General features: G+C 33.8%; 1 protein-coding gene across 1 annotated transcript; it reads left to right on the top strand.

The window, feature by feature from the left end:
* The first annotated feature begins 20,247 nt into the window (after positions 1–20,247).
* LOC145036208 (protein JINGUBANG-like) lies at positions 20,248–21,680 on the top strand. Its single transcript, XM_078984671.1, has one exon. The coding sequence runs from the start codon at positions 20,360–20,362 to the stop codon at positions 21,602–21,604; it is 1,245 nt and encodes a 414-aa protein (XP_078840797.1). The 5' UTR covers positions 20,248–20,359; the 3' UTR covers positions 21,605–21,680.
* Positions 21,681–22,714: the final 1,034 nt, after the last annotated feature.

Raw genomic sequence — 22,714 nt, 5'->3', positions numbered from 1 at the left:
CACATTTGAAGAAGATTATTCACAGTAACTAACACCGAATTTGTTCGCTGCAGATCCTGCACAAATTTAAAACAATAAATTCTTATAACAAATGTTGTACAACTCATGTTCATGTCTATGTCTAATTAAAAAAATTAAATAAAAAGGACTGAGAGAGAGAGAGAGAAAGTGAGAGAAAGAGAGAGAGGATAGGTACTCGTAATATAATTCATCACAGACATGGGGAAGGACTTCACGAACTGGCACTTCAGCCATGGCGGTTATGTTTGACAAGTCAACATCCAGGATAGGTGGAGGTGGCGTGGTTCTGATGAGGGACCCACCCCCACCCAGTGACGAGGCTACATAAATCAAAGGTGGGTCACTTGACCCACCTTTTTTTTTTAATAAAGGATTGTATAAAATTTAAATTGTGAACTACCTTAAATAATTTAAATGAACCACCTTAATGCTTTTGGCAAAAAAATATGCATAAATCAAGATTTTCAAAGCGTATCTTCGATTTTTTATTGGTTTCATTTAAATAGTGAATCATGTGGTTTTACGTTCTAAACTTGCCACCGTCCCCACCCCAGTAGTGTGTCCTCCTTGGTGGCTTATAGTACTTGTGGAAGGATTTGGATTGTTTGGAGAAGAAGTAGATGTAGATGTGCTGGCCTGAGAAGGATTTATAAGCCACAGGTTCCAAGCAGCATCTTCAAGGGTAGTTTGGGCATACGTTTCACCAATAGCTGCCAGGTGTCTCATCATCATCTGGACTCTTCCTAAACACACCGATCTCGATGGACCCACCCCCATCAAATGCCAACCAACCTAAATCCAACTCTAACATCCTATTCCCCCCCCCCCCCCTAAAAAAAAGCAAAAGGTTTAGTTAACACTCTTCCACACCACAGTGAATTCACTGCACACATCCATTCCCATGATTTAGTTATCAAGTCAATGTGAATTAGCATAACAGAATGATAAAAATCAGAGTCTTGCCTGCTGCCGACATATCTAAAAGCTTTGATATTTTGGAATTTTTGGTGTTGTTTGCTGAGTGGTGAACCTATATATCAACCATACACAACAGTGGAATGTAATGACTCATTCCATTCCATCCTACCAAACAGACCTTGAGGAAGCATTTTGATTTTGTGATGTGTGATTTGTGATTATCAGTTAATAAATAATACACACACACACACACACACACATATATATATATATATATATATATATATATATATATATATATATATATATAAACAGTGGGGAAGCAAGAAAACAAGAAACAAGTATTCATTGCATCCAACATTTGCACATGGAAGTACTTTGGGATTATTTGAAGTGTTAATTGAAAGCCTTATATATGTGACATTATTACTGATTTAGTAATTATGGGTTTCTTCATTGAAGCTGAAAAAATACTTTCTGTTCTTGGAACTGATCATGTAGTTAAAGATTTTTTTATGGCAGGTCATTTTAAAAAAAAAATCTCAATTTCTATTTCTTCCATTTACCTTTTTTTTTGTTTCATTATATTGATAATCATGATCACAGGAAAGCTCAATCATATTATTGAAGCTTTCAGTTCCTCACATCTTTGAGAAAATGACAATGTATGAACTAAGATGTCGTGTAGCAGAAAGATCAAATATGCGCACGTATATAAGAGGAGAAATATTTGAATTACCTCATAATATGATTGGTTTATTATTAGAAGGATTTATAAAAACACAATCGCATTTCGAACTTATTAATCCCCCAACTTCTTTATTCCCCACTTCATCATTTGACAAAAGTTTCTGAGTCTCGGAAATCATAGGTAACTAAGAAAAAATGAAAAATTCAACTTTTCTTTGAATTAAAAAAAAGTAATATAATAATTGTTGTTGTTGATAATAAAGGGGGGAGTTTTTCTCACCATGTGATAGCGTCATCATATATAATTGAAAAGAGGGCAAGGGTGATTATGTTTGAGATTGGTGGATTTGAAACACTTTAAAGGAGGAAATCTTTGTTAGTATCACATAGTGGTGATAATATTAATAATAACCTTCAAATTCTCCCTCACCCTTCATGTCATATGATCCATCATCACCACAAGGATAAAAAATTACATACTCATCCTTACATTATTATAGTTTTTTAAACCACAAATTTTTTAATAAGAGATTATTATTAATATTGGTAACTAATCATTTACTTGTGTACAGAGAAGAACAACACTTGGGAGTCCTTATAGAAGGTATTTTGAGTACCATTTCCATGATGAACATCCCAATCAACAATTAGTATCTTGTTAATACCAAATTCATGCTAGATACATAAAAAGAATTAATTTAGATAATTTGACAATCACAATATTATAACCAACAAAGTTACAAATTCAAAGAGACATTTGATCAAATGGGTGGTGTGCATATGTTACATTGAATTTAACGTTATACCTCATACCATTCTTTCCACTATTCATCAACTATGCCCTAGCTAGTTACAACTAGTTACAAGTAATAGTTGTGGTGGAAGGAAAGAAAGTAGATGAATAATGGTAAGCATGACATACCTTAGTGCAACTAGAAGAGAAGAATCAGGCCTGCTTCATTGAGTAGAATGAGATATTTCATGAAATCGGACCTAGGGCTTGTAAGCAGAACAAAAAATCATGACAAATCATGCTCAGTAATCTCTACTTCCTTCACGTTCTGGTCAACAATCTGAAAATTCAAAAGAAATTGGAGAAATTTGAGTCAATAGTAGAGCGATTCTTACATATAGATGTCGTAATTAGGTATGTAGAGAAGAGGAGAGGCAAGTCATAGAATTGGCTAATTGAATGTGAGCTCACTTAAGGAAACTCTGATTTGAGAAGACCATAACAATACCTAAACAAGAGAGTCAACAGTAGAGCGATTTTTTTCATTGTGAAAAACCTAAGTGTTATGAGAGAGATTATGAGAGGTGAAAGATTAGTCTGGTTTTCAGGGTAATGAAGAAGATTGTGGTTTGCTGGTGGCGACAAAGGAGAAGAAGATAGCTCCGACGAAGGTCAAAAATATGAAGCAAGGAAGAAGGAAAGGGTAAGAAGACATCGTCATGAATTGCCAGTGGTTGTGTCTAGGGTTAGAGAGAGAGAGAGAGAGAGAGGAGGGAGGGAATGGCTCTTTGCGATTTTACGAGAGATAAGGCGATCCAGAGGAGAGAGTGCAGAAGCGGGGTATTCAAAATCTTAGAATTTTAGAATTTTATAGGATCCCTCTTTAAAAACACGTGTTTAGTTAATATATATATATATATATATATATATATATATATATATATATATATATATATATATATATATATATATATAAAGGGACATTTGTAGATGACACACACACTTAAAGTAAGCACCCTCCGTGTTTTTAATTCTGTTTTGTTTGACACTAATTTTAGGGTGTGTGTCCTCTATCTTTCAAATTTTGGAAAACTGACATTAATTTTTAGGGCACGCACAAATGCGCGTCCTCTGTCATAAAAGGTTGTTTTTCTAGTAGTGGGAGAATCAGTTGGGCAGGAAAATCAGGATGTTTCGATCCGATCTGGGAGGAGAGTTCCTAAGTATTGAATTCCACGATTACCTTAAGGAATGCAGAATCGTTTCACAATTGACGCCACCTAGGACACCACAATTGAATGGTGTGGGTAATAGTCGTAATTGAACCTTGCTAGACATGGTTTGTTCCATGATGAGTCGTGCTTTTCTACCTATCTCATTTTGGAGGTATGCCTTAGAGACTGCCACCCATATCCTTAATTTAGTCCCTACAAAGAAGGTTGTCAAAACGACTCACAAAATATGGACAGGGAAAGCTCCCTTGTTGGCACATATCAAGGTTTGGGGTTGCGAGGATTTTGTAAGATGAGAGACTCACGATAAGCTCGGACCTCCTAGTGAGCGGTGTATTTTCATCGGCTACCCGCAGAAGTCCTTTGGATATCTCTTCTATAGACCGAGTTATAATGTTGTCTTCACCGCGAGGAGAGGGGTTTTCCGAGAGCAAGAAATTATAAGCCAATGGGACAGTGGGAGGAAAATCAATCTTGAAGAGCTTCAAGAGTCGAGCGATGAAGGAACCTCTGACACTAGCGCTCAACCCGAGGAGGAAACTCCGGCTGAACCAATTGACAAATCCTTACCTCTTAAAAGTTCCAGTAGAGTTAGTGTTCCACTTGTGTTGTATGGTTTTCATATAACAAGTGAGGGTGATATGTTTATTAGTGATAGTACACTAATAAATTTGGATGAACCTAATAGCTACAAGGAAGCCATGGCAGGCCTGGAATCTATGAAATGGAAAGAGGCTATGGATAGCGAGATTCAGTCCATGTATGACAACCAAGTTTGGAATTTGGTTGACAATGTGCCAGTTCGTAAGACGATCGGGTGCAAGTGGATCTTCAAGAAGACACCGAATGGATGGGAAGGTACACAATTATAAGGCGCGAATGGTTGCAAAGAGCTTTGCTCAAACTCCCGGAGTTGACTATGATGAGACCTTCTAACTAGTTGCAAAGATAAAGTCTATTAGGGTGATGCTAGCCATTGCTGCATTTCATGACTATGAGATATGGCAGATGGATGTCGAAACCGCTTTCCTTAACGAAAAGTTGGCTGAGGATGTTTACATGAATCATCCAGAGGGTTTTGTCGATGCAAAGCACCCCAATAGAGTGTGTAAGCTTGAAAAATCCATTTATGGATTGAAACACTCATCTCGTAGATAGAATCTTTGTTTCGATGAAAAAGTCAAAGAGTTTGGTTTTCTGTGAAGCGAGGATGAATCATGTGTATATGTCAAAGCCAGTGGGAGTATAGTTAGCTTCCTCGTATTGTATGTTGATGACATACTACTCATAGAAAACAACATCCCGACCTTGCAGGAAGTCAAGTCCTGGCTTGGGAAGTGTTTCACTATGAAGGACCTCAGAGAGGCTGCATATATTCTGAGAATAAGGATAGTGAGAAACAGGAGTAAAAGGCTAATAGGACTTAGTTAGAATACTTACTTGGACAAGGTACTAAAGCATTTTAGTATAGAGAATTCCAAGAAAGGGGCGTTACCAATCGAGTAACATACGCTTCTACAGTTGGCTCGATCATGTATGCTATGACTTGTACTCGCCCTGATGTGGCCTTCGCTTTGAGCATGGTTAGAAAATATCAAGGGAACCTTGGCAGAGCACATTGGACGACACTCAAGAATATTCTTAAGTAACTTCGGAGGACCAAGTAATGGTTTCTAATCCTCGGTGGGAGTGATGACTTAAGGGTGCGAGGCTATAGTGACGCCAGTTTTTAGACCGACAGGGAAAACTACCATTCGCAGTTGGGCTAGGTCTTCACCCTGAATGGAGGAGCAATGACTTGGAAAAGTTCCAAGCATGAAACCGTAGCTGATTCAATGTGTGAATCAGAGTACATAGCAACGAGCGAAGTGTAAAAAGAGGCAATATGGTTGAAGAACTTCATTGGAGACCTTGGAGTTGTACCAGCCATCAAGGAGCCCATGGAAATTTTCTATGATAATGAAGGAGCGGTTTCCTTGACCAAGGAACCAAGGGATTATTGTAGATCTCGACATATCGACAGGAAATATCATTTTATTCGACATCGGGTGGAAGAGGGACTCCTCGTAGTGAAGAGGGTATCGTCAGAGGATAACCCAGCAGATCTCCTTACGAAGGGACTGAGTAGGGTTAAGCACTTGCAGTATGCTAGGAGACTCGGGCTAAAGGATGATATTAGTTTAGATTAGATACAAAATGTGTAATAGATATATTGTAATTAACATTTGATGATTAAATAAAGGAGTATTATTTATGAGTAAATTTACAGTCTTATGTTAATTTTTTACCTATTGTTTCACTTTGCATGTTTTGACTTCCTGAATAATAAGATTATTCGAACGTTCCACAGTCGCTCATACTTTGGGAGTAGGAATGAAATAAGATTGTCATGAATTGGTTTGTAGATTGTCTAAAAGTGTATTATACATAGAAAAAGTTTGTTGCAACATTCATGAGCGCTTATGAATAAGATTTGAGCATTAGATTAACCTCACGCTTGCTGGTATCACTTCATGGAATTTATCACGAGAGATCGCAAGACGATAATATCATATGGTTTTGAAACCTAAATATATGGTTTATTATTTTCAAGTTGGTTGTGCATTGATAATGCGTAAACACATCAGTAACTTGATGTTATAAAACGCAATGTGGTGCATTATTTGATGAGTGAATGGTAAATGCATATAAGTCAAAGTTTATATGTTCCTTTTATCCTAAGAGGGTAAAAGCGATATCTGGGGCCCTCGATGATTTGGTTTGACTTATGTGCCGGACCTGGTCAGGACTAAATTGATGTGTTCAATTAAGTTCTATATCAGACGAATCAAAGATCGAAAAACAAACTGCTGGACAATAAGTATGACTATGTTCCATGTAATTGTCCGGACGATATCTAGAACGGAGGTCTATACGATCCCTTATCTAAAGGACAGGTTACTGATAAGATCAGAGTTCATCAACATCTTTGAGAGCTACGATTGTTAATCAGATCCTGAATTTGTACTTATAGTTACTAGACTTATCCAAGTGGGAGAATGTTGGATTAGTGTCTAAGCTCGTAACTATATTTGGTATGTACTTTACCCGGTTGTGCATGGTCCTTTTGGGTTGCCTTCACCAAAGCAACTTGACAGGATGATTTATAGAGAGAAAGATTATTATGGTTTATTAATATATTATATGAATAATATATTAAATGAGAATTCATATAGTTTAATTAATATTAGTCAAGAATTAATTTTGTGGCTAAAAGAGTTTAATTGAATAAAGGGGACTGGAACTTTCAATTGTGTGATAGCTAGTTTTTGGGCTGTAGATCTTCCTGGATATGAGGTGGACGAAATTAGGAGTGGAAGCTCACTATAATTTCGGCCATAGAGGCCTTATTCCATAAGATTCTCAAGTTGCTTAGGGCCTAAGTCATCCAATTAGGGTTTTGTCTGAAACCCTAGCTGCTCAGTTATATAAGGGACCCCAGGGCTTCAAGTTTCGACTACACTAATAACCCTAGAGTTATTATAGCCGAAATTAGCCTCTCTTATTCTCTCTTCTAGATCATCCTCTTGCTTGTGGTGTTTGTGAGCCATTAAAGGTGTTACACTTGTAACACTAAGCTTCTTGAAGATCAAAGGATTCTTGCAACTATTTAAAGGTATTATCTAAACTTGTTTATTATAGATTTCATTTTTAATAGTATGCTAGAATAGGATATTCAAGTCTTAGATGAATTGCATGTATAATAGAGAAACCTAGATCCAAGCATTAGGGTTTTGCATGAGCACATAAGATTGTTCTTTTGTATAAAAATCATCAGTTTGACATGATCATTTGTGAAAAACAAGCATCAACAGTCATAAAGTGGTTTGGAGCCATTAGAAGTCCTGGAGTGGAAGTGAGAAATATCACCATGGATTTTATGACCAAAACACCAAAGATAAAGATGGGTCACGACATGATTTGGGTGATCATTTGACCGACAAACCAAGATCTCACTTTCCTTCCTATAAATGAAACATAGGCTTTATAAAACTTTGTAGAGTTTTATATAAATGAGGTAATGAAGTGACATGAAGTGCCATTATTTACTATGTCCAGTTGGGATAGTCGTTTTACATTCTGATTTTAGACGAGCTTAAAAGAAAAGTTGGGTACAAAGTCATGTTTGAGTACCTCTTACCATCCTCAAACTAATAGGCAAGGTATTCAAACCTTGGAGGATATGCAAAGAGCTTATATGATGGTATTGAAGTGAATTTCTATCATTGATTAAGTTTTTCTACAACAACAACTATCATTCCACTATCCAGACGGCTCCATACAAGCGTTGTATGAAATAAAGTATCGGTCGCCATCTTATTGGATACAAGAAAAGAGAAATCTATTATTGGACCAGAACACATATACGACGTGACAGAAAAAATGGAAGTCATTAGAGAAAGGATCTGTGCATCTCAAAACGTGTTATGTTAACTTGAAGAACAAGCTGATGACCTTTGAAGTTGGTGACCAAATCTTATTAAGAGTATGGGTGTTTAAAACCGGATCTATGAAAAAATTTGATTATCCAAATTTCAAATATCCGAAATTCTAACTTTTTGTCACTAACAAATATTAATCAAATTAATAAAATAACGTTAACCATCTAGTAATTTAGTATTAATAAAAAAATCATGGTGAGGCATTAACCATTTGCTCCACGTGATAGAACTCAAATTAAAGAGATTAAAAACTATTAAGTATCAATTCATAACAAATAAACTAACAAACTGTTAAAAATTAACATGAAACTCATTTATAGTAATCAAACTCCATTGTTTAGAAACTTAAAAAATTTAGTAATTAAAATACTACACATTGTAAATATATGTGAAGCCCAAGATTGTCTCTCCAAAAGATCCCTTATGGAGAGAATGGGGACTTCAATATATATATATATATATATATATATATATATATATATATATATATATATATATATGTGTGTGTGTGTGTGTGTGTGTGTGATACACTAACACTTCCCCTCGGAGTCAGAGGCTCGATGAGGATAAATAGGGATGTGTTGAACCATAGGGATGCGTGACTTCGGCTCTGATACTGATATTCCCATATTTATACACATTTTAGGTAATATTTTAGAAAAATTTAAGTAATATTTTGGTTAATTGCAAAGATATGTGATACTTATTGAGTTAATTTATATTTTTCAGCCAAATAGGACACTCTTGAAGAATAAGGATTAGAAGTGACAAGCATTGGAACTTTGGAGGATTGGAGCTTAAAAGAAGAAGATTTCAGCTAAATACCAAGCTCACGATGTGAGACATCAATTCTCACGATGTAAGGAAAGAGTTTCTATAAGATTAGTACATGAAATGCAGAATCCTTACACGATATAGATACCTATCGAGCTCACGATGCGAGGTGTCAATTCTCACGATGCGAGCCATGTATTTTGGAAAACTATAAATACTCCTTTCCATTATCGATTGATAGAGCTTTTGGAGGAAGGATATTCGGAGATACTCAAATTTTTGGAAGTTAGAAACCTGCGAAAAACATCTTTGGAAGGAGAGATCACTTGAAGATTAAGAAGTTGAAGATTAAATCATTACACTTGGTTTGCATTATTTAATCATGTCAATTTCTTTTGAACTTGTGTGTTTGATTTTAGTTATGAGTAGCTAAATTAGTTTACTTTCATTTAACTAGATGAAACCTTAGAAGTATGGTTTATTTTACTATTTATTGGATTTTATAAAATTGGATTTATGCTTGTGTTTGATTATCCTTACCTAACATGTTAAAGTTTGTGACTTTGTTGCTTAAATTCAAGTTTAGTGTAGCTTAGTGACCATTAAATTACATGAACTTGTTTACCTAGTAGTTTAGTGACTATTAAATTGCTAGAGCTAGGAGTGACCACATCTAGATCAAGTAATAAAACAACAAACTTAGCTGTGCTGGAGAACATAATCGTGACCATAATTGTGTTTGCTTAATTACCTTAGATAAATCTTACATAGCTTAATTATAATTAATAACTAATTATGTGTTTGCTTATGTATATGCATACATAGTAGAACATGAATTAGTGAAAATATTAGTATATTGGACCAAAATTGCTAATTACACAATAATTGGTAACCAAATTTATTAATCCATAAATATTAACTAACCATAGGAAAAAGGTGGAATTGAAACTAAACGAAAGTGTTTTTAATATATTGAGTAAAACCGTTTGTAGTTGAGTGCTTAAGTTTTTCTGAACTTGAAAAATTAGATAAAACCCCCTTTTTAATTATTGCTTGCTTTTAGATTAACTTTTAGTAGTTACTTTAGTATACTAAATATGTTCTTTGTGTTCAATACCTGACTATTCGTGTTATACTATTTGCGATTAGGTCCACTGCCTTAGACGTGATAGTTTATTAGTTGGATAAAACTAGTAGGTAAAATTTTACATTCAAATGTTTAAAATCGTGTTATACATTTATCAGTTTTTTTGAACGACTAAATATAATAAAAGACATTAGTAAGAAGCTGGCAGAAAAAACAAGAAATTACATTCAAATGTTTAAAATTGGGTTTTGAGGCCATAAATTCCATTTAATATGAATTTTATGCTTTAGTGCACCACCCAATTAAAAACAAAAGCAACAACATCATCAAATATTTTATCCTTTTAAGGCGTCACGTGATCAAAAATACATCTATTTCTATAATTACATAAGAAACACCATGTCGTGATAATAATGACAACCAAGACAATCTTCGGGTTCGAGTTAAGAGAAATTGAATACAAGAAATGTTCAAGATCTCTAACTGCAAGTAAAGCCGAAAAATCAACTTCACACCAACAACCCAACTTCAACATTAAATCTTTAGCGACTTCACAAACCAACAACACTTGATCAACGAATTCCACATGATTGGAACAAATTTGGCAGATAATAGAAGGAATATCGATACCATAATTGGGCAAATTATCTCTAGTAGGAAGGCACTTCGTAATAGCCCTTCAACTAAAAATATTTACTTTAATTGGAATGACATTTTTCCACATTGTTTAAGAAGAAACGTGAGGCAGAATATAATCATCAATCCATAGGCGTGTGTCTTTAACCAAGAACTCAACTCCATTTGCCACATCCCACACCCAAGTATCTGGACGATCTTCAATACCAACTTGTCTAAAAAGAGCATTTAAATCCAAGAGTTGGGATATCTCAACTACCCCTCTTGGGTCTCTTCTCCACCTTCACTTCCAATTGTTGTCTTCCTACCTGTTTGCAATGGAAGAATCAAGATCAGCCTCTAAAGTCGCCAGTCTAGGAAAAGCGATTTACAACGCAATAGATCCTACCCACACATCTTTCTAAAAAAAAACATTTTGTAGCATTCCCAACTGATTTCTTTAAAGTAGACAAAGGAATAATACGCTTATGATGTATATTGAGGCTAGAAGTCAAGATACTAGAACAAACCCCTTTCACAACTTAACCTCTCTCTTCCACTTGAAAACCAACACTAATGCCATGTATCGATTTAACCACACTAACCCATAAAGCATCCGGACTGTTAACAAATCACCGATACCAGTGCAAAAGAAAAGCATCATTAAAATCCTCCATACTAACTGTACCGAGCTCTCTGTTATGTTTTTTTAGCTAAAACCAATCTCCATTTTACCTAAAACGGTTTTTTTTCGCATTAAGATCGACTCCCTAAAGAAAACAACTCTAGCCGATTCCAAGAGTGCACCTAATTTGACGTGCATTTTAAAAAGAAAAAGATAATAAATGCCCAATGACCCCAAAACAACTCTAATAAGACTATATTGCCCGCCAATCAATAACATTTTCGCCTTCCAAGTGCTCAATTTGGACTTAAATTTATCAAAAATAGGATACCAACTCTTAATCCGTGCCATATTAAGACCAATAGGGACCCCAAGATACTTGAAAGGAAATAAATTTGCCTCACATCCTGTCACCCTTGCAAAACTGGTAGTCTCACCCTCTAAGACTCTCACCCCCCACCCCCCCCCCACCCACCCAAAAAAATGAGTTATGAAAGCTTATCTGAAGGCCTGAAACTTCATAAAAAGATTTCAAAATGATGATGAGATTCTCTACATTATTCTTAGACCATTTTCCTTCAAAAATAATATTATCTGCATACAAAAAATATGACACTTGAATTTCATTCATTCCCACTCATATAATATAAAATATCCAAGCCTCAATTGCATCAAACATAGCTACATTTAACTATTCCATGACAAGTAAGAAGAGATACGGAGACAGTGGATCTCCTTGTCTAAATCCATGTTCCAAACTAAATTCTTCATTCGGACAACCATTAACCTAAACAGAAAATTTGGATGAAGCAAGGCAGCCGTTAATCCACTCATCCAATTAAGACCAAAATCCATAAACTACATGAATTTGAATAGAAAAATCCTAGGAGACCAAGTCATATGCCTTTTCAAAGTCCACCTTCAACATTAGGGATTTTTTCTTAGATTTTTTATGCTAGGAAAAGACTTCATTCAACAAGTGTGGACCATCTAAAATTGTTCTCTTTTTTATAAAAGCAGACTGCTTGTGTAACATCCTGTTTCGAATTGTTCCCAATTTGAATTGGTGAGCAAAGGGTTGGGTGTTATAAGCCTTCAGAACCTCGAGGGATAAAGTTTGGACCCAATTGGAGTTAGATAATGTATCTTGGCTGCTCGGGTATTCAGTTGGAGTTTTTGGACCAAAGGATATTTCGGTAATTTATCAGCTCGGACTTTTATGGAAAGTGGATTTTAGTTAGAATGTTGTAGGGCAAGCAGGAATTGATATTAGTGCTCAACATCTCAATACCTTTCTACAGATATATGGATGGTCGAGATCGGGTTGTATCGAGTGAGTTATGGCATTCGGAAGAATTAGGGTTTTGGAAAAATCCCTAGTATGCGGGGCGTACCGATGAGAAAGGAACTACACGAGGCATAACTAGGAACGCGTAGTGTATATGCGAGGACTGGATCGAGGTGCGCAGCCTCGTATGCGGGGCGTACGAGGGTCAAACTGAAAACCCTAAAATTCAGACTTGACACCTATTTAAACATCCTTAAGTCATTGGGACTAAACCTTAACTAGCCTCTAGATCCTCATTTCGCCCCTTTACCTTAGTTTTTCCTTTGAGAGTGTGATTTTGGAGCATAAAAGTGTGTTGGTGGTCATTTTTGAGCTTATTCAAGAAGAAGAAGTTAGTGAGCAAGCTTGGTGTGACATTGGGCTTCAAGAACCTGCATCTAGTACATCTTGAGGAACTTTTGGAGGTATAAAGTTATAACCTTGTCATCTTATTCATTAGATTGAGTTACGGTTTACTACATTGTCCCCTTTTGAGTTCATAAGTCACCTTTTGGGATTTGAGCAACTCCAGAGCATAAGAAGAGTAGATCTGAGATCCTTTAGCTTGTTCTTACCATAAAAATACAAACTTTTTGGTTGTTTTGACCTCATGCATGAGTTAAGACCTTTGGAAAGGTCTTAATGGGTTTTTAGGAGCATATGGAGCAGGCAAAGGCATAAAGTTTCCAACTTTATGCCTTAGGACTCATCAAACGACCTAGATCTGAGTTTGGGACGTAAAGTCTTCCTGAGAGTGTACACCCAACATAGAAATAGACTTCATATTTGTGGGCCTCAGTTTAGGCCATGTCTTGGACTAGGTTGTTGTGGGCCTTCGTGGGCCAATTGGGAACAGGGTTATGGACTAAGTAAATTATTGGGCTTTAGGATTAGGTCTATTAGAGAGGTTTAGGCCCAATTTGGAAAATTGGGCCATTGGTTGATTAATTGGCCTTTGGGCCTTTTAGATTATAGTTTGGGCCAAAGTATAGAACAAGGATAGGTTAGGGGTAAAATGGTCTTTTTACCTTGGGTATGAAGTGATATGTATGGATTAGAACTCAATTTCTAATTGAGTGTCAATTGATATTGGTAGCTCTGAGAAGTGGACAGGGCAGCAGCTAAAGAATTCATTCGGGAAGCATTTGTATTCGAGGTGGGTCTCCTCACCATACCAATGGGTTGAAGGCACCAAGGCCGGACCATTTAGTTAGTTGTAGTGTTTATTGTGGATTTACTACTGATATGTCTGGTATGCATGTATACAAGAATGTGCTAGTACTTATTGACTGGATATGTGAAGACCCCAGGGGGAGCCCGTGGCAGTTGGATATAAGACCATGTGGGGGAGCCCAGGCATTCCAAGGTAAAGACCATGTAAGGGAGCCCATGGCAAGTAGTTAAGACCATGTGGGGGAGGCAATGACACATAGGAGTAAGACCTTGGAGCGAGTCCATGGCATCCCTATATGTTTATGTATGAGTTATGCAGTATGATAGATATTTCTGTGATATATGATATGCTAGTTGACTATTATGTTATTTGCAAGGAAGACCTCGGGGGACCCCATGGAAATTGGATATAAGACCATGTGAGGGAGCCCATGTCATCCTAGGAAAAGACCATGTGGGGGGCCCATGGCAAGTAGTAAAGACCATGGGGAGCCCATGGCATATAGGTATAAGACCCTGGGAGGAGCCCACAACATGCTTATATGTTTGTATGCATGACTTATGTGGTTTATGTAGCTTATATAGCTAATATGGAATATGTGATTATGTGATTGTGTGGGGGTATTCTTTGGGGAAAGGCTTGGCTTGATCGTAGCGCACACACATGTGTTTTTCCGCGATATGTGATTTCGGAATGAACTCTGATAAATGTCTTAAATTAGCAAGGTTTTGGAATGCTTGAATTTAAATTATATCTTTGTTTTACTATAATAAAAATGAATTTTTTACCCTTGATTTTTGGATCGTTACAGCTTGATACCAATAATAGACCCCACCAACTTTGCAAGACGATTAGCTAAATTTTTAGCAATGATCTTGGAAATCACACCAGTCAAATTGATGGGTCTAAAGTCTTTAACCACCTAAGGATATTTTACCTTGGGGATGAGAGTAATAAAAGAATAATTACATCTCAGAGGGATGAATTGCCTGTGTTGAAAATCAGTCATAAACTCAAGAATATCTCCCTTTAAAAGATTCTAAAATCGCTTAACAAAAGAGAAATTGAACCCATCCAGTCCTAGAGCCTTGTCACTTCCGCAATCCCACACAACTTGTTTAATTTCCTCCTCAAAAAACGCTCTGTCAAGGCTCTCCACCTGCTCACAATCTAAATAAAAGAACCGAGGGATTCTTTGAACAAGATCGAACCCAACTACTTCTTTAAATTTATCCTGAAGAACTTAAAAATTCTTTTTTGACAAGATTGGGGTCAGAAATCCAATCGTCATCTTTAAGAATCCCATGCACCACAATTTTCCGCATTTTTTGTTTCAACATCCCATGAAACAGCTTTGAATTTTCATCTCCTACCTTAGCACATGTAACTTTTGATTTTTGTGCAAGAAAACTCACCTCACCACCTTTAATTTTCTCCAATAAATGTAACAATGTGCTTTTTTCTTTTGACAAACGCATCGTGGCAGCCCCTTCATCGAATATCTTATCTAAGTGATCAAGGTGTTCTTGAGTTTCGTTATTCTCAGTGAATCTTTTCTCCCTCTCCATAGCAACCCACACTTTCAGCTTATTTCTGACATACTTAAGTTTATTTTTAAACCGGGAAAAACTACAATTTAGAAAGAGAAGTTATAACAAGCCTATTGATCAAACTTTAAATGGTTAAATGTCTAAGGGTGAAACCCGACTAGTAGTTTACTTTCAAAACTGTGTAATGAGATAAAGAAAAATACAAATTAAGGCTATGTTTAAATTCAAGTCTATCATTTAAGGGGGTAAGATGAAAAGATTGCAACCTAGTCATACCAAAAGGGCAAAAAGCAAGAAACATATCATGCATTCATACTTGGTATCCAAAACCCTTAACTATTTGTATTAGAAAACCATGACTCCCTTACATCCAAGAGTCAACAATCATTACTCCTTGATTTATGAAACAATTTTATGTATAAATGGCTGCTACTTTGAGGTATAATTATAAAGAGGTGATTCTTCCATTTAAAAAAGCATTCCTTATAAATAAAGAACTTTTTGCCACTTGTCAACTTCTTATGCATTTAGACACATGTAATTTTGTGGTTAATTCTTGAAAATTAATTTCCACTTGTCATTTTGTGGTAATTTTTTTTAATTAACTATCTAATTTTTAGGCTATAGAAAGTAATTAATATATCATTCATTTGTTTCCTTATATTTTCAAATTTTAATATGTTTCATTCAATATATATAAATCAAAATTAATATGTTTCTTTTAAAATTCATTGTCATTTTAGGCAAAATGGTCATTATAAAAAAGATAATCAAACTTTGTTGTTTTTTATTGACAAACTAAAAAAATGTTATATGGTCAAAATATAATTATTTTTCTGTAGTTTGTTTTATTAATATAAATTAAATTATTTATTTCTTTGTCATTTTATTTGTATATATATTTTGAAAATTGATTTTAAAAAATACTTAATGTTTACACTTTGATATTTAATAAATTTAAAAAAAAAAAATTTAAAGTTTATATCTTTATATATATATATATTTTAATCAATCCGTATAATATACGGGTTTCACACATAATAGATTAATCAACAAATACAATATCCTTGCTGTACAAGTCAGTGAAACGTATATTCTATATGGATAAATCAATTTTTTTTGATAAAAGAATCACTTCACTCGCACAAAATTCACACAAGTGACACAACAATTAGAGATTTCTATCAAGTATTAGAATTAGGTGCTAATTTGTGGAAGTTTTGATTATTTTTTTTCGGTAACACATCATTGTAATCATGTATTCGGTTCTTCATTTAATAAAATACCATCCTCCTCTCTCGTGGACATACAATCTTAAATATTATTAAAAGAGAAACTTTATGACATCATTTTAAATAATCTGGACCATTGATTGTATTTCAATCTTATTTTTTCCACTCTTATATCAAATTGCTGATATCATCTTCCCCATATGGAATGTATTTAATTTCAATAAATGCTTTCCAATCATCAATCAATAACTTACATGGAATGTATTTAATTCCAATAAAAGCTTTCCATATTTTACATCTTGAATTTTCAGTTATGAAGATTTTAATATGATCAATTTTAAAAACATATTACTAACAAATCATTTCAATCAAGGCCTTAATATCAACCATTAATATAAATCCGTTTATATTAGTAAACCAGTAATATAAAATCTTTTTTATTAGGAAATAATTAATACCGAAAAATCATATTCAAATTATCACATACATATACGATTCATCATTGAATCCGCGATTCACATTTATTTTCAATCGTTTCTTTTTTTCAAACATTCTCCTACAACATCGTTAATATTGCTTATAACTTCCATCATCATTCTCTGCTATCAACATTCGCTCTTGTGCGCTAGAAGGTCAGTACCTTCTTTCGCTTTTTATATTTTTTTCGATCATTTTTTGTTCCTATATCAAATGTATGTATTCATATATTTTGATTTTCTTTGTCACAAATTACATGAAATCAGTTAACTACTTTTCTGAAACTTTTCAAATAAACATGAAAAGGTATTAGGTACCTTTAACAAAACAAAAATTAATTATTCTGGGAACTGACATTAATTACGAAAATGTTACTTTTATATATTAGAGATGATTATGTTTTTTTTTTTTTTTTTTTTTTTTTTTTAATTTTTATGTCATAAGAATCCGGTTAATTTTGACATGATTTTAAAATATCATTGAAATTATTATGTTTTTATATATCATATCAACCTACTTTTTTTTTTATCTTCGTATAGTAACAATAAAATTTATTAATTTACACAACAAATATAAATATTTCAAATTTTGTAATATTATTATACCTTACAAAATACAACTCCTTCAAAAATAAATTTTTGTCAGTAATTTCATCCATAATTTCAACAAATTTAAATTTGTATTTTCTTTATATAATTTTTTTAATGATCCTGATTTTTTTTCTCCAAAAGTATATCAAACATTTACGTTTTAGATAATGCTGCCCTATTATAATTATTATTTTCCAAAAGTATATCCGTTTAATGAGCAATTTGATATAATAAAGGAAGTGAATGTTAATTAAAATGAGATATATATTCCATAATTATTACATGAGTTTATTAAAAAAATTGATATCAAGGTGTAAACATTAAACATTTTTAAAGTGAAATTTCAGAATACATACAAACGATAATGTTATACAATGAAATATAAAATTGAATAGACTAAAAAAAACACTATTAAAGCAGTCAATCTTGAAAATAACATAGTTATGAAAAATTATAAAGTAATATTAAAATTATAAGATATTAGAAAATTTGTAAAAAGTACATTTAGTAAAAGCGTTACGGTTATTAGAAAAAATAAGACCATTAAGATTAGTGAAAATACAATATATAAACTAAATTATCACAATAGTAATGAAATGTCATTATTTGATATTTCATATAATTGACAGATATATTAAATTAAATTGATATACTAAAATTATTCAAAGTTGTGCCAAAACTAATGCAAAATTTTTGCGAACACTAAATAAATAAGAACAAATATAAAAGCTATCATTTATATTTATAATCAATTTAGAATAAACCAATCATGATTTAGAAAAGAATCTCCATTGATGATATATTAAAATTAAATCTATATAACATTTAACATTTTATAAATTATATTAGATAACTTTATTTGAATAAATGAAATAGTTGTTAATATTTAATGCAATAGAAAAAATGGTATATTGATTGTCAATATATGTTTAAATTAGGTAACATTATTATGCAATGAACGTCTAATTAAAATACTTATAAATATATAAATATCATAACTATATAAGATGACGAAAATCGTTCAACTAATAAAACAAAAAATGATGTCTACAAAGAGATCTTTCAATGATTATATATATTTATCGTTTTCAATGTATTTTCTACATATTTCAATAATACCAATAACCATATATTTTTTTTATAATCATTATACAATATCTATAAACGATTATATGTTTTTTTATGCATTTCCCGCATTTAACGCAGACTATAATCTAGTATCACACCAATACTGGAACCACATCAATTTGACGTATTCTTTGTGTGGTTAAATTAATTTTGCATAGTTTGAATGACAAATTAGATATAAATTCCTTTTCCGATTCACAGTTAGTTATTAACCCGAGACTGTAACTTATGTGTATATAATAAAATATCAACACTCTAACATCCTTATGCCAGACAAACACTTGAAGACATCATTATGAAACACCATATATACAAAAGGGAGATAAATATCGTCTAATCGAATACGTTAAAATATTATGATAGAGAGATAAATATCGTCTAAACTAATACGTTAAAATATTATGATACGATCAAAAGAGAAACAAAGTTGAGATATTATGAATTAACAAAAGAATAATATCATGTCTATTTATCTTTAACTTATAAGTTGATTTTAGCTTTATTTCTCTTTTAATACAGTGTATACACCTAGTTGGCGACCAATCGCAACCCCGATAAATCATTGTGTTTTCTGGAATCAAGTGTTCACAACCTTTTGGGTTAGACACGTTGGTATGATCTAATCGAGCCATTTCTTGATTTTTGGACTTTTGGACCAATTAATATCTACACCTTTGTGTGTGTGTTTGTATCTATGTGTATGTATATAATCAAGTGGGATGGTGAAGGTAGGGAGAAGCTTAGAAGGTGGTACCATAACCCATAGGCACATTATATTCCAAAAACCAAAAGGGGTGTGATCCAATTGGCAACTTGCTAGCATATCTTACTTAATTAAATATTTTGCACTTAAACATATATATATATATATATATATATATATATATATATATATATATATATATATATATATATATATATATATAATATTTTATAAATTAGTTCCTATTTTCTAATTGGATATTTTTAAGTTTTAAAAAACAACTTGATTCATATCAGTTAAATATATAATCCCATATCAAAACTCTTTTATTTAAACGAACATCACGATCAACATTATTCATTCTACTACTGGTTAATTAATCATATATTTTTATTTCTAGTGTAATCACTTTAGTATTAATTGTAAAAAAGTTAAATCCAAGCTTATTTTAATTTATTTTTCAGTCATCAATGATTCATTGAAAGGAACATGCATAAAGTTGTTTGTTTGTTCTTTACTTTTAGTTAATGTCGAGCTACGATTAACATAACACTTAGTTATATTCAATTATTCATATTACATAAAATAAAAACATTTCATATTGTCAGAACATATCTATTGTTAATTCTTGACTTCTTTTGATGATCAAAACACATTCTTTTATATTATATATAATAATATGTTATTTTATGAATAATCAGAGAATATTATCCGGATTTGACCAATAAGACTTGTTTATAAGAGAAGAAGACAAGAAGTTGCGAGAGCACCGGAACCGGATCCAACCCGGTCCACACGGAGCTACAACTTGCATGCCAACCGCTATCCAACTTTCTTCTCTACTTTATTTTTAAGCGTATTTCACTATCATACGCCGTATGCTACTTCCTCTATGATCTATCCTATTTATATATTTATCAACAAAATCCCTGTTCTTCATACTCACACTCACACCTCCTTCCTTCATCGGATGCATTGAGATTCAATACAACAAACAGATTAATGGGTCTTCTCCAATGTCATCACCCGTGGTCAAAAGATCAAGAAATAGTACCTGAATCTCATCAGGATTCCAGTACTCTTTCCTCGCAAATAAGTTTAGCGTCGGTTTCTTCGTTAACATCGAAACAACCACAAATCACAACTAACCACCAGTATCTCACCACCTTCAAAGCACACACGTCTTCGATATCCTCCCTCACCCTCACCGGAAAACACCTCCTTTCAGGCTCTGCCGACAACCAAATCCGGGTCTGGCCTCGCGACCCGTCACCAACAGTCCCGAAATTAATGGCTTATGGAGAGAGTGCGGTGAAGTCGATGGTGGTTTGCGGTGACAAGTTATTCACCGGCCACCAGGATAACAAAATCCGCGTTTGGAGGATCGATCACGACGATGGCGATACTAATAATCAGAAACTGATCAAATCGACCCGAATCGCGACTTTGCCGACGCTCAATGATCGTGTTGGAAAGCTGTTTTTAGCCAAAAACTACGTTAAGGTACGCCGGCACAAGAGCAGTACATGGGTGCATCACGTCGACGCCGTCGCGGCGTTGGCGTTGTCCCACGACGGTTCTCTTCTTTACTCCGCTTCATGGGACCGGACGTTCAAGGTGTGGCGGACGTCGGATTTTAAGTGTTTGGAATCCGTTTGGAACGCGCACGATGACGCCATTAACGCCATCGTTGTATCCCAGGACGGATACGTTTACACCGGATCCGCCGATCGGAAAATCAAAGTCTGGAAGAGAGACGACGGAGAGAAAAAACATAAGCTGGTGGCCACCTTGGAAAAACACAAATCGGCGGTGAATGCGTTGGCTTTAAGCACGGATGGGTCTCTTTTGTATTCCGGTGCTTGTGATCGGTCGATAATTGTGTGGAAAAAGGTTCCTAGTGATGATGGTGGTGATGGCGGAGAGAGCGACGGTAAAGGGCGGCATATGGTGGTGGCCGGTGCTCTGAGGGGGCACGCTATGGCGATTTTGTGTATTGCGGTGGTCGGAGATTTGGTTTTGACCGGGTCCGCGGATAAAACAGTAAGGATATGGAGAAAGGGTATTGATGGAATAAAATTTATTCGTGTGGGTGTTTTGGAGGGGCATTCTGGTCCAATCAAGTGTTTGGCTGGTGCATTGGATAGTTGTACTTCTGTTGATTCAAGTCGTACATCTTATTTAATTTACACGGGGAGTTTGGATTGTGATGTAAAAGTATGGAAAGTATGGGTACCCTTACTTTGACAAGTTTTTCGTATTTGTGATGTAGAATTGTAGATATTATTCGTGTTTGTGAAATAGAGAAAACATGTTGCATGAATACATGTATTTATCATTTTTTTTAGTTAAATATTAGATTACAAAGATGGTAAAATATTTATAAAACATTTAAATTATTTAAAAGATCATTTTTTTTTTAAACTTCATTGTTTACTATCACTCATAGGCAGAGTTAGAAAGGGCTGACGGATGCTTTGTCCCTCTCAATCTCCTTTACAATTCAAACTATATTATAAATAAATAACGAACCAAACACGATTTTGAAGCCCACGGCGGGTTTTTGTTGCTAAGCCTCCTTTAACTTTTTAACATTTCAATTATTATAAAGAAAAATAATGAGACTATATTATAACTAAAATTGAAGCTCACTGCTAAAATTCCATATTTATTTTAGTTTATGTCATTTCTATTAACTGCTTTTAGTTTATGTCATTTCTATTAACTGCCTATTAACGGGTATATTAAGTTATTATTTTCTTTTGATTGGTAGTAGTTGTTTAATTAAAAAAATATAGTATTTAACTCCTATTTGTATGATTTTTTTTAATTATTTTTGTTTCTAATTTTTTCACTATCGTCCAAGACCTTTATCGAGCATAATATAAGCCCCTCTTATCCTCAAATCCTGACTTCGCCACTATTCTCACTCCACTTACACCAGGTGATTCGATTTTTTCATCTTATTCCTGCTTTATTGCTAAATAACTTAGACCCAATCTAAAACTAAGATTTGGTTAAACCTTAAACAAAAATCAGGATTAAAAATGCTTTGTGTTAGAACTTTATTATTGTTTAAGATTTTTCAGAATATACTTTGTTTTAGATTTTTTTTATTATCAGATTATACATTGTTTGAGATATTTAGTGTTGGAAAATAATGTTGTTTTTCCATTTCCATATTATGTCTTGTTTCAGATTATCAAATTTTTTAACTCATGCCTTGTTACCAAAATTTTCAAATTATCAGATTGTTATAGAACATCTAATGGTAGTGAAGTTATGACGGTAATAATATCAAATTGAAAGTAAACGTTATCACTTGTTTATAACATAATGTTTTTTAAAATAAATCAA

Source organism: Lactuca saligna, chromosome 3, assembly GCF_052625555.1.
Source record: "Lactuca saligna cultivar CGN05327 chromosome 3, ASM5262555v1, whole genome shotgun sequence".
NCBI classification, from domain to species: domain Eukaryota; kingdom Viridiplantae; phylum Streptophyta; class Magnoliopsida; order Asterales; family Asteraceae; genus Lactuca; species Lactuca saligna.
The sequence above is the reverse complement of the archived record's forward strand: the minus strand, read 5'-3'. Positions and strand labels throughout refer to the sequence as shown.